Here is a 13330-nt window from a genome sequence, read left to right on the forward strand (position 1 = left end):
GCAGAGTAAATGTCCCTCTACATTGTATCATCACACACTCCCAGGGCACTACGTCCGTGCCCGCGTGTCCCTGGAGAGGGAACACGCCATGTCCACGGGGACTCAGGAGGCCTTCCGTGAATGCTGGTCACCGCAGGAGGTCGAATGTATTGTTGATAAAATTGTTAATATTTTAATTTGATAACTTTGTTTGTAAACTGCCAATATAGGCAGTCTTTGGTCGTGTTACTACTCTGTATTTTTGTTTGTTTTGAATAATAGCATTTTGTGTTATTAAAAAAAAAGGGCATAGGTCAGACACAGAGTGAAGCTCCATCTACAATGTCCCGTCACACACTCGCAGAGCACAGATTAGACACAGAATGCAGCTCCTACTACACAGCCCTGTCACATATTCCCACAACAAAGTTAAAACAGATCTCTTGGTAAATCACCTTCCACACAGTTGGTACTGAAGAAAGCGATATTCCTCGTCTCCAGCGGATTTTCATTGGTGAACTCTGGGGATCGGGTCTGAGGTTCAGACTCTCCTGTGAGTGATGAGTTATCAACCTGGCAAAAGTGATCAGAGAGATGCCTTACTATCATTAGTGCTTGTATGAACAACTTTGCTGTGAGTGTGTTAATATTTAATGCTGTAGCTCCCTCTGCACTGGCCTGTCACACAGCTCAGGGCATGAGTTCTGTGGGTTAAAGCAAGGTCAAAGGATCTTTTAAGTAGAAAGAGATTAGATAGTACTGGGTTACAGGGGACTGCAGATGCTAGAATCCGGAACAACAATGTGGTGGTGGTCTCCGTGGGGGGAAAGCCGCTCTTCATTTTGATGAATGCTGGATGTGTTTGTATGCAATCCATAGACAACGTGCTGCTAAAACAATGAAGGTGGAAAATATTTGTTGGCCTTCACAATGTGAGAATTTGAGTGTAGAAGTAAAGAATTAGACAAGGCCTTAGTGAGCCCGCAGATGGACTTCTGTGGACACATGGACTCCTCTAACCAGAGATGGATGGACCAACATTATGGGCAGCGAAGATTCACCAGAATAAACATGCACATAGAAGGGGAATCAGCAGGGCAACTCGAGGACATGACATAGCTCTGGCAGAAAGTAAAAGTAAAATCCAAAGAGATTCTACAAGTATATTAAGAGCCAAAGGATAACTAGGGAGAAAAGCTCCCCAGTAATCAATGTATGGGGCACAGGAGACAGGTGAGGTGTTAAATGAATATTTCTCATCAGTATTTACCATGGAGAAGTCATGCAGGCCAAGGAATAAAAGGAAATGAATAGAGATGTGTTTGAGCATGTCCATATTACAATAGAGGCGGTGCTGAAGATCAAATGCATTTTAAGGAGGATAAATCCCAGTGGCCTGATGAAATGTATCGTAGATATTGAGAGAAGCGAGGGAGAAAGTTGTAGGGGTCCTGGCAGAGATGGTTGCATCATCCTTCGCCACAGGTGGGAAAGACTGGAGATTGGCTAATGCTGTGCCTTTATTTAAGAAAGGCCAGCGAGCCAGGGATCCATAGACTGGTGAGCCTAATATCAGCAGTGGAAATGTCACTGGAGGGGATTAATTGGGACATGATCTACCAGCATTTGGAAATGCAAGGACTGATTAACAATAGTGAGCTTGGCTTTGTGTGGAGGAAATCATGTCAAACAAATTTGATTGAGCCTTTTGAGGGGTGACTATGAGGATTGATGAAGGAAGGGTAGTATGCAAGTCTGCTGCTACTTGGTGACTTAAATATTCACATGGACTCCCCCACCTGCAAGCTTGCATCTGAATTCGCCTTTTTACTGGACAACTTCTCTCTCACTCAGCACGTCACCTTTCCCACCCATGACAAAGGTCACATCCTTGACCTGGTCTGCTCCACAAATCATCCGGTACTCGACCTCCATCCTTGCCTCTTCCCCCTCTCTGATCATAAGCTTATACGGTTCACCATCCCTTCTCCGACACCTCGCCCCCGCTTCCTCCGAGAAATCACCTTCCGTAATCTAAAATCCATTGATCCCCACCATCTCTCTGACCTGCTCTCCACCACTCTCCCCCTGGACTCAACCCCCATCTCACCTGATGATCTCACAAACCATCTCAACTCCACCTTGTCTACCTCCCTTAACACTATGGCCCCCCTCAAAACAAGAACCGTAACTTTCAACACATCTTCACCCTGGTACACACCTGCACTTCGTAAACTGAAACAGACTGGTCGCCGACTTGAACGACTCACAAAGAAATCATCTCTCACAGTCCACCTTGAAGCTTACAAACTCCACCTCACTGACTACAAAGATGCCCTCATTGCTGCAAAATCTGCCTACCTCTCCTCCATATTCACCGATCCCTGCCTAAACCACAGAACCCTCTTCTCCACAGTGGGCAACCTCCTCAAGCCTCGAGCCAACACTCTCCCTACCTCCACTCCGGATCTCTGCAACTCATTCCTCCACTTTTTCGCTGATAAAATCAGCACCATCTATCAATCTTTATCCCCTGTACCTGACTCCCCAGCATCTACTCCACCACCTACCAAGGCCCCTCCTTTCAACATCTCCACTGACCTCCTTACCCCTCCTCCACACTGCTTCCTCTCCCAGTTTGACCTGGTCACCCCTATTGAAATCTCCAAACTCATCAGCTCTTCCAAACCCACTACCTGCTCCCTCGACCCTCTCCCCACTCCCCTGTTGAAGTCCTGCCTCCCCGTTCTCTGCCCCTACCTCACTAATCTCTTCAACTCCTCATTGTCCCAAGGAATTGTCCCCTCCGCTTTCAAAACTGCTGCTGTTACACCAATCTTAAAGAAACCTGGTCTTGATCTCTCCTCTCTCATTAACTACCGCCCAATCTCAAACCTCCCCTTTCTTTCAAAAACCCTGCAGCGTATCGTTGCGTCGCAACTTCATTCCCACCTCCTTGCGTATAACCTACTTGAACCCCTCCAATCTGGCTTTCGCCCCCTCCATAGCACAGAAACTGCTCTCCTCAAAGTCCTCAACGACCTCCTCACCTCTGCTGACACTGGTTCCCTCAACATCCTCATCCTCCTCGACCTGAGCGCAGCCTTCGATACAGTGAACCATAACATCCTGCTCACCAGACTCAAAGACCTCGGCATTGAAGGCTCTGCACTCAGCTGGCTCCGTTCCTACCTTTCCAACAGATCCCACTTCATCTTTCTCCACAACCACACCTCTGCTACAGCCACAGTCACTCAAGGCGTTCCCCAAGGCTCCGTACTCGGCCCCCTCCTCTTCATCATCTACATCCTCCCCCTTGGTCAGATACTCCGCCACTTCAGCCTGGACTTCCACTGTTACGCTGATAACACCCAGATCTACCTCGGCACCAAATCCCCCCACAACCCCCCCCTCTCCAATATCAACTCCTGTTTGTCAGCTATAAAAACCTGGATGCAACATAATTTCCTCAAACTCAACAGCGATAAGACAGAATTCCTCCTCATAGGCTCCAAAGCCACACTCAGCAAAATCAATAACCCCACTCTCACCATCGACGGCACCACTGTCTCTCCATCTCCCCAGGCCCGCAACCTTGGCGTGATCTTTGATTCCACCATCTCCCTTGAGCCTCACATCCGCCATGTCATTAAAACCTCCTTCTTTCATCTCCGCAACATTGCCAAACTCAGACCCTCTCTCACACCTCCCGCTGCTGAAAGACTCATCCATGCCTTCATCTCCTCCCGACTGGACTACTGCAACTCACTTCTCCTTGGCATCAGCTCCACCTACATCAACCGACTCCAACTGGTCCAGAACGCAGCCGCCCGACTCATCACCCACACCAAATCCTGGCATCACATCACTCCAGTCCTCAAACAACTTCACTGGCTTCCCATCTCCCACCGGATCAACTACAAAATCCTGATCCTCACCTACAAAGCCCTCCACCATCTGGCCCCCCCATATCTCACTGACCTCCTCTCCCCCTACCAACCCTCACGGTCCTTCAGATCCACATCAGCCGGTCTCCTCTCCATCCACAAGTCCAACCTCCGCAGTTTTGGGGACAGAGCCTTCTCCAGGGCAGCTCCGAGGCTCTGGAACTCCCTCCCCCAACTGATCCGCAATTCCGTGTCCCTCACCATCTTCCAGTCCCGCCTCAAGACCCATCTCTTCACCTCTGCCTATCCTTAGCCCCACGTCCCCCTCCCTTTTCATCTGTGCATTAATTGCCTCATATTGTGTTTTGTATTGAATTCTGTCTTTACTTTGTGTACTAGTCATGTCTCTATTATTTATTTCATTCCCCTTACATGTTTTTCCTCTACCTGCTACATTTTTGTAAGGTGTCCTTGAGACTCTTGAAAGGCGCCCATAAATAAAATTTATTATTATTATTATTATTATTATTGTTTACGACTAATAAGGCATTTAACAAGGTATTGCTTGGTAGATTAGGCCAGAAGGTTAGATCACATGGGATCCAGGATGAGCTAGCCAAATGGATGCAAAATTGGTTTAGTGGAAGGGGTCAGAGGGCGACAGATGGCACAATGGGCTAAGTGTTCGGCTGGCGACCGGAAGGTGGCCGGTTCGAATCCCGCTTGGAGTGCATACTGTCGTTGTGTCCTTGGGCAAGACACTTCACCCACCTTTGCTTGTGTGTGAATGTGTGTGAGTGATTGGTGGTGGTCGGAGGGGCCGTAGGCGCAGAATGGCAGCCACGCTTCCATCAGTCTGCCCCAGGGCAGCTGTGGCTACAGAAGTAGCTTACCACCACCGAGTGTGACTGAGGAGTGAATGAATAATGCGATGTAAAGCGCCTTGAGTATTAGAAAGGCGCTATATAAATCCCATCCATTATTATCATTATTATTATAGTGGAGGGTGGTTACTCATATTAGAGGCCCGTGTGTGTTGAAGTGCCACAGTGATCGGTTCTGGATCACTGTTGTTTATCACCAATATTTACGATTAGAATGACAATGTTTGAGGATGGCACCAAAAATGGCACCAAAAACAGTGAAGGCTATGTGATATAGACCTAATGAACTGGGGAGTGTCCCAACAAATGGTAGATAGAATTTAAGATGGCAGATGGATAAGTGCAAGATGTTGCATTTTGGAAAATTAAACCAGAACACAAGTTAGACAATAAATGGTTTGCTCAAAGAAGATTGATATATATTGACATTCCTTATGTTTGTCTTTGTCTTTCTCTCTCTCTCTCTCCCTCTCTCCCTCTCCCCATCTTCCCCACTCTCTCGTCACCATTCGTCTCCGCTCCTCACCTTGCAGCCATGTGAGGAGATGATTCGGAGATCGGCCGGGATCCGATCTCCTCCATTCACCTCCACCAGGTCCCCGGTCACCACACCCTCAGCATTGATCTGGGTCTTCTCACCTTCCCGGATGACCAGGGCTTGCTGTAGAGAGAATGTGGGGTTGAAGGTGGTATGAGATGGGAGAGGGAGGGAGGGAAGGAGAGGAGAGAGAAAGAAGGGAGAGGAGAGAGCATTGAGAAGGAAGGGTGGGATGTTTAGAAAAAGGAGCGGGAGGGGGGGAGAGGTAAATGTGTGAATTGGTTTGTGTCAGCACCCTTTGGCCCATTACCCTCCTTGACACCATGTCCACTCCCTGACCTTTCCGAACCAAACCTTAACCATTGAGATTTAATTTAGACCTCTTATTCCTGATGCCATTCCCTGAACCCCAGCCTCGTGCTGACCTGTGGATTTCACCCTTCACCATTGAACCCTGACCATCTCCAAAGGGAATCACTCCTCTCTGCAGAACCTCTCAAGACTAAGACACCCACAACCCCTCCCTTTCCAAGTGCTTGGAATCTCTCAGAAGCCTTGCACCTCCTTTACTAGTTCTCCAACGCCCACCCTAAAAGCTCTGCATCCTATTACCCATCCAACAAGCCTCATTCCTTAACCTGAAACCCTGCCCTTTTCCAATAAGCCCTGCCCCAAGCCATCCCTAAGCCCCCTGCCCCACGCCATCTCTCAGCCCTGCCCCAAGCCATCTCTAAGCCCCCTGCCCCACGCCATGTTCCTCCCACAAGCTCAGCTCATACTCTTTTCCAACAAGCCCCTCACCCACAAGCACCGCTCCACGTGACAATGTCCCTCACACATCAGCAATCCATACGCTAATGCCCCTCATTCACAAACAGTAAACCACACCAATGCCCCACTCTACAAGCACTGTGCCACACACCATGCACCCCTCCCACAAGCGCTGCCCGCGCGTCGCATCCCCTAGCCCTGCCACAGGTTCCACCACCCACCTGGGGCACCATGCTCTTGAATGAGTCCATGATTCGGGAACTCTTGGCCTCTTGGTAGTAGGAAAAGCAGCCGGTGATCATCACCACGGCAGCCAGGACGATACCCAGGTACAGCTGTGAGAAAAGCAGGTCAGAGGGTGTGGGTCAGGGGACACAGGTCAGAGTGCGCGATTGCTGGAGAGGAGGGGTGAAATCCGATGTGGACTGAGGGATGGAGGGTTTCGGTGCTGCGAACGGTGAGGGTCCTGGGAGAGACATCAGGGGCTCTGTAGGTTGCTCAGGGATGGGATCGTCCAGAGGATCCCAGGACATCACTGGAGGTCGGCATAGGTAATGTTATCCATGTGGAGATACGTGGGTCGTCCTGGAAGAAGTTGATCAAAGTTTAGGGTTGGTTCTAAGTTGTGGGGCTGGGAGAGCCTAGGGAAAGCGGGTTCCGGGCTCCGGGGTTAGCATTGGGTGTTGGGTCAGGAGTCGTCAGGGTCGAAGGTCATGGGTTGGGATTGGCAGTTGGGTTAGGGCAAAGGGTTGGGGGATAGGATTAGGAGGTCAGTCAGGGTTAGGTCAAAGTTTGGGTCAGGGTCAGAGGTTAAAGGTGGTTCAGGGGCTGTAGTGAGTCAGCGGTTCAGGCTGAGAATGGGGCTATGTCAGAGTTAGGGGTCAGGATTGGGGATTAGGTCGAGGTGACGGTTGAAGTCAGAATCTGGGGATGGGGTTGGGTTGGGTTGTACATGGTCAGGGGTAGGGTCAGGGTGTGGTACTCACATTGTCATTGGACGGCTCATCCTCCATGACAGCCTGGATGGTGTAGGCCAGGAAACAGAGCAGGGCCCCGATCCAGAGGAGGATGGAAAAACCACCGAACAGCTGACGGCAGAATTTCACCCATTCCGGGGTGGTGGGGGGTGGTGTCAGGGCATTGGGACCCTCCAGGGCCAGGATCTCGGCTGCCCGGGCACTGGTCAGACCCTGGGGAGAGATCAGGGAGGGGGGGGGGGGGGGAGGAGAAAGAGAAAAGGGTGGGGAGAGCAAAAAGAGGGAGAGAAGAAAGGAAAGGGTTGAGAAAGAGTGGGAATAGGGAGTTAAATGAGCGTTGGGTAGGAGTGGAAAGAGGATGGAAATTGAGGGGGAGGAGTCAGATAGTGTGAATAGAGAGGGATGATGGAGTGGAGGAGAGGGAGAGAAAGAGAGACAGAATGAGAGAGAGAATGGGATTATATGTAAAGAAAAGGGAGAGAGAGCATGAACGTGAGAAGCAATGGAGGAAGGAGGAGAAAAGGTGAGAAGAAGAGAGTTGGAGGGAAATATGGAGATGGGATGAGGAATGGAGACATGTGTAGATAAAGATAGAAGGATGGGGAGAGAGAGTGTGGGGTGACAGGGGTGGGGGAATGAGAAAAGGGGAATATTTAGGGAAAGTGAGAAAGTGGTGGAATAAAGGACAAGGGGAGTATGGGGTAGGGAGGTGAAAGTGAGGGATAAAGAGAGATTGAGGGTGGGAGAAGAGGGATATGGAGAATAATATAAGAAAGATAATGATATAAGATAATCCTCACCCACTATTCACCCACAGCCTCTCCCATTTTCCCCGTTCTCATTTCCCTTCCCCCTCTGGAAGGGCCTGGGGAAGGCCAACATTTCTGGATTGTGGCTTTGGCTGAGGGGCATTGTGCAGTATGACGATGAGGAAAGGTGGAGGAAGAGAAGCCTGCAGCTATTGGGGAGATGAGACTGAAATCATGAGCTCTGGCTTGGTAAGAGAGAGGATAAAAGTATTAGGGCCTCATTTTAGGCTGAGGCCTGGAGAGATGTGACAACGCTCATCAGGCCTGAGCTTGAGATGTGGGATGTCTGGTTGCTAAGTTGGAGTTTGGAGGGGTGCTGATGAAAGACCTTAGGCTTGAGACTGATGGAAAAGGACCCAGGCTTTGCCCAGAGAAATAAAAGCAGCTTGAGCTTGGTGTGTGTGTGTGTGGGTGTGTGTCTTCATTCACGTGCTTCCCGCATGGGTGTTTACACATGTGCCTGCGCGATAGGAGAGAGGAAGTGAAGTGGAAGGAGAAGTCTAGACCATCGTCCAGTAGAGGAAGAGTTCTAGCATGTAAACATGACCATGCCAGTAGAGGGATCGGGAAGTACACAGGCCTGAACTGAAGATCTGAGTTTGCTGCACAAGATCCGGCCTCAATTTAATGCTGAAACCTGCTTGAGGTCGGGAGTTAAGATAGTGAGGAAGAAGGGAGAGAGAGGCCTGGGGTTTAGGCCTGAGGGATGGGCAGGTTGGGAGTTTGACATCTGGGTCTTTTGTTGGAGGTTGTTGGGAGAATGTAAGAGAATCCTGGAGCTTAGGCCTTAAAGTAGTAAGACCGGGGGAAGAGGCCTGCGGCATAGGCCAAAGCAAGCTTGTAGAAGGTGGAGTCCTGGAATGAAGATCAGAGCCTGCAAGGATGATGAGGAGGAAAGAGGCCTAGAAGTTAAGTCAAGCTCAACTGGGAATAGAGGGACACAAGGCAGAATAAAGTTGGATGGGACAAGGCCCCAGGCTTGTGACGAAAGGGGGATGGTGCAGTCGGAAGGAATGCAAAAGGAACATTTACCTTGGTCAAATCTGTCCCGTATTTACGGCTCAGCTCATCCAGCGACAGCTTGTGATCTTCCTGATGGAGCAAAGAGAGAAGGTTAGAAGGTCATTCGCAAAATCTGGAACTTGAGGAGCCTGTTAATCCTGTCAAGCAATTAGATAGGCCCGGCGGAGACCACTCGGTCCTTCCTGTCCTTTCTGCCTCATCAAGAAGAGGCCGTTCGGCTCATTTGGAGGCTGTCAGGCAGAGTAGCAGGAGGTCCATCCATCCTCGAGCCTGGCACACAGGGGCAGGAAGAGGCCATTCATTTCTTTCTGCTATCCCTGTGGGATGTTGCACTGCACATATTGACCTCATTAGCACTGGAACTTCTACAAATACAAATGGTCGGATTTGCCCCGGCTCCAATCCCAAGGCAGTGAGCCGCTCATTAGATTGCGCTGGCATCACGCGACAGTGCCCCCTCCTGGTGGAGAGGGTGCCAAACCAGTGTGACACATTGACATTGGAAATCCTCATTATATTGCTGTTGACGAGGAATTCAGTCATGGCTACCTAGTTTCCAATTGAGTAGAAAACGTGGGTGAAAAGAATGAAGGGACATTGTGAAGCAGGTGGGGTTTTGAGGAAAGAGGGGAGAGATCAACTCACCATGGACACTTCCTTTTTAAGCTCATCCATGTCTTTTTTAACCTTTTTCTTCTTCGGACTGTCGGAGGATTCCGTGCTGGTATATTCCCGTCCATCCTGAGAGAGAGCGAAGGAAGGAAGGAGGGGTGGGTGTAATGGTCCCAAAACAAATCACCTCCACTGGCACCGCAATGCTGAACCTATGCCCACTAAACAATCTCAGGTAACAAGGTAGGACCTGCCATGGAAGGATCGGTGAAGGAGCGCTGTGTGTGGGACAGGCAGCGAGGGACTGCTGCACCGATGGAGGGGCAGTGGAGGAACGCCGCATGAGGGGCAGTGTGCGGCGTTCCCGCGGGAGGGGCGGCAAAGACTGTGCCGAGGGAGGGGCGTGGAGGGAATGGCACATCGAGGGAGGGGTGGTGAGGAAATGTCCTACCGAGGGAGGAGTGGTCATGGAATGCCGGGTCGAAGGAAGGGCTGTGAGGGAGTCTCCATGGCATTGTGGCCGTGGGAGAGATGGTAAGGGAGTGTCACGTGAGGGCTGGTCAGGTCGCGGCTTGGAGGGAGGAGTGGTGGGAACGCCACGAGAGGGGCAGTGAAGGATCCTGGTGGATGGAGTGGTGCAGGAGATGTGATGAGGGTGGGCCGTGGAAATAGTGAGGGAGCGAGGTGGGAGTGGTGATAAGGGAACGCTGTGGGAGGGGTGATGAGGAGTTGCCACAAGAGGGGTGAGGGGGGGGGGGGGTAAACGTGATGTTGTGGGAGAGGCATAGTGTGAGTGCCGCAGGAGGGACAGTGAGAAACACCGTGGGAGGGGTGTTGAAGGAGTGTAGGTAGAAGGAAGGTGAGGGAGTGCCATGCTGAGGAGTGAAGGATCGCTGCACAGTGAGAGTTGGTGAGGGAACACAGCATGAGGGGTAGTATGTGTGGGGGAGGGGCATTGTGGGAGCAGTGTTGAGGGAGCGATGTGGAAGGGAAGTTGACGGAACCACCGCGCCGGTGAGACAAAGCCGCAGGGAGTCTGCATGGGAGCGCAGCAGGGGTGCTGTGAGGGAGCGGCGGGAGGGGAGGAGAGGGAGCGCCAGGGAGGGTGATGAGTGAACACCACATGGCAGAAGACATATTGAGGGAGCACCAGATTAATGAAGGAGGGATGAGGGAACGCCGCATGGACTGTGGTGAGGGAGCGCGGTGGGAGGTGAGGTGAGAGAGCGCTGCGCTGAGTGAAGGATGTTGTGGCTGATCTGCGAGAGGAAGGGGCAGTGAGGGATTGCTACTGTAGGATGGTACACACTGTCACGGGAGGAGCATTAAGGGAGTGCCGTGGGTGGGGTGGTGTCAAGGGAGGGTGATCTTCTTCTTGCACATGGCGTGCACACCCTAAAGTTGTAGGACAACTTGTTCTATTTGATCTTATTTGATTGTGCACGCCAGGTTCATTGCATTCGTTGAAACAGGGCGGACCACGTGAAGGTTGCAATCTCCCACCCCAAGGGAGGGTGGTGAGGGAGTGTGGCAGAAGGTGTAGTGAGGGTGCGCGTGAGATAGCCATTGGGAGAATGCCAGGGGAGTAGCATTGAGGGAGCACCAGGGCGAGGGAGAGACAATGAGGCTGGGCCGTGGGGGGTCTGTTTGGGCTTGAGGGATGGGGCGTGGGGAACGATGTGGAAGTGCCATGGGAGGGAATGCAGTGGGGGAGCGCCACCGGTGGTTCAGTGAGGGGGTACCGCCAGATGGGGAGTGATGAAGCCCCACGGAAGGGGCAGCGAGGGAGCACCGAGGGAGGGGTGGTGTGCAATCTCTGCAGGAGGAGCAGAGAAGGAGCTCCTCGAGTGGGGTTGTGAATCATCCCTGTGGATGGGTCGGAGGGAGCCCTGTGGGAAGTGCACAGAGGGAGATCTGTGGGTGCATGGTGACAGGGAAAGAGGGGAAAGGGAGAGTAGAGACACGGATGGGGGATCGGGAGATAGGGGTAGAGAGAATGGGTAGAAGAGGGAAATGGGGTACCAAGAGAGTGGGGTGGGTGGGGGGGGGGGGAGATAGGGAGATTGTGTGACTGGGAAATGGGGGAGGGACAGGCAGTGAAGACCAGAGGGAGAGGGGTGCACTGGGAGAGCATGGAACAGTGAGTGGGAAGATTAGGAAGAGGGGTCACAGGGAGAGCACAGCTTCCCCAGCCTGTAGGAAAGCTGGTCTGATCTATTGGATGTCCTGGGAAAGTTGCTTCACAGCAGGTCCCATGAGCCCTGCCCTCTGAGTGCCGCTGTCAGATTTGTTTAATCCTCAAACAGGAGGACGGTTGGAGGCCGTTGAATGATCAAACAAGTCCTGTTTACAGCTGGGCTGAGGAACGGTTCCCGAAGCAGCTGCACAGGCAGCTGTGGGGCGCGGCCACTCACGGGACTGGAGCCGGGTTTGGGATGTAAACACCTCCCCAAACGTCTGTGTCCTTGCCTGGGGACACACCTGGAACCTGCCGAGCACCACGACCCCTCTCCGCCTATCCCCAGCAGCGAGCAGATCAGGCAGAGAGAGGCGAGGATTGGGAGAGGGGACATGAGGAGGGGGATGGGCGCAGGGAGAGAGGGGCCAGATCGGGAGAAATACCCATCAAGGAGCATGAAGGGCAGAGGCAGAACGACTACCCATTCCTCCCTTCCCCATCGCCTTTTGCCGTCTCTCCCCCTGCCTCTTTCCCTCAACCTACACCAATCGCACCCTCTCTCGCTGCCTTGTCCATCTCTTTCTCCCCTCTCCCTACCCCATTACCTCACCACCTCCTCTACTTACCCTCCCCCTCCACAGGGATTAGCATATCACTGGGATCAGAGCCCAGCACCCAGTATTAGTGGAATTGGTGGGAGCAATTTCCCCACCATCTCCAAACGACCTGCCAACCATGTCTGCTTGTTTGTGAGTGTGTATGTGCTTGTGTGTGTGTGTCTCACTGTCTGTCTGTGTGTGTTTGCATCTTTGTCTCTGTCTCTGTGTTTGTTTGTGTGCGTGTGTGTATTATTGTGTGTCTCCATGACTTTGCCTCTGTGTGTATGTGCCTGCAGCTCTGTTTGTTTCTGCCTGTGTATCTGTGGCATTATGTGCGTCTGTCTATATCTGCGTTTGATATGTGCCTTTATGTGTGTCTGTCTGTCTGTGTCTATGTGTGTGTGCCTCTAGTATGTGCACCTCTGCCTTGTATGTTGATGTGTCTCAGTCCCTTTCCGTGCATCGTCCATTATTGTCTGTGTGTGTCCCTCTCATTTTCTTTCCCTCTCTCTCATTCAGACATGAAGGGAGTTGTTAATATTACTGCCCAATCTCTGAACTCATTAATTCTGCACAGACCCCCCGATGGCCCTTTCTTTCTCTCTCTCTCTCACTCCCGTATTCTCTCTCTTTTACTCTCTCTCTCGCTCTCTCTCTGTCTGACACACACACACACACACACACACACACACACACACACACACACACACACACACACACACACACACACACACACACACACACACACACACACACACACACACACACACACACACACACACACACACACACACACACACACACAGAGATCTGGAGGTAATCAGATACACTGCACCCACACCTGAAGATTACTGTGTGAGGCCAGCGCAGTCCCCTTTCACAGCCCCATTCTGCGCGAGTCGGCTTCTGAGAAATGTTCAGCTATCGTCACAAAGCTGCTCCAGTTCCACTGAAACGTTGTTCACAAGGAGTCTCACATGAGAGGGGAATCGATGCCCAGAAATATGCTTCCTCCCAGGAGTAAACATGCCCTCTCTCTCTCTTTCTTTCTCTGTTTCCCCTCACTTTCTCA

At 51.6% G+C, this 13330-nt stretch overlaps 1 protein-coding gene across 1 annotated transcript in view; it reads right to left on the reverse strand.

Moving 5' to 3' along the window:
* Nucleotides 1-13330, reverse strand: part of LOC116986881 (sodium/potassium-transporting ATPase subunit alpha-2) — a 30999-nt gene that overhangs the window by 16679 nt on the left and 990 nt on the right. Inside the window, exons 2-7 of the mRNA XM_033042649.1 lie at nt 9514-9609; nt 8878-8937; nt 7046-7249; nt 6281-6394; nt 5277-5411; nt 435-552 (exon numbers count right to left, since the gene is read on the reverse strand). Of these exons, the coding sequence (XP_032898540.1) occupies nt 435-552; nt 5277-5411; nt 6281-6394; nt 7046-7249; nt 8878-8937; nt 9514-9609 (727 nt within the window). The remainder of the gene's footprint in view (nt 1-434; nt 553-5276; nt 5412-6280; nt 6395-7045; nt 7250-8877; nt 8938-9513; nt 9610-13330) is intronic.

The sequence above is a fragment of the Amblyraja radiata genome, chromosome 24, assembly GCF_010909765.2.
Source record: "Amblyraja radiata isolate CabotCenter1 chromosome 24, sAmbRad1.1.pri, whole genome shotgun sequence".
NCBI lineage: Eukaryota > Metazoa > Chordata > Chondrichthyes > Rajiformes > Rajidae > Amblyraja > Amblyraja radiata.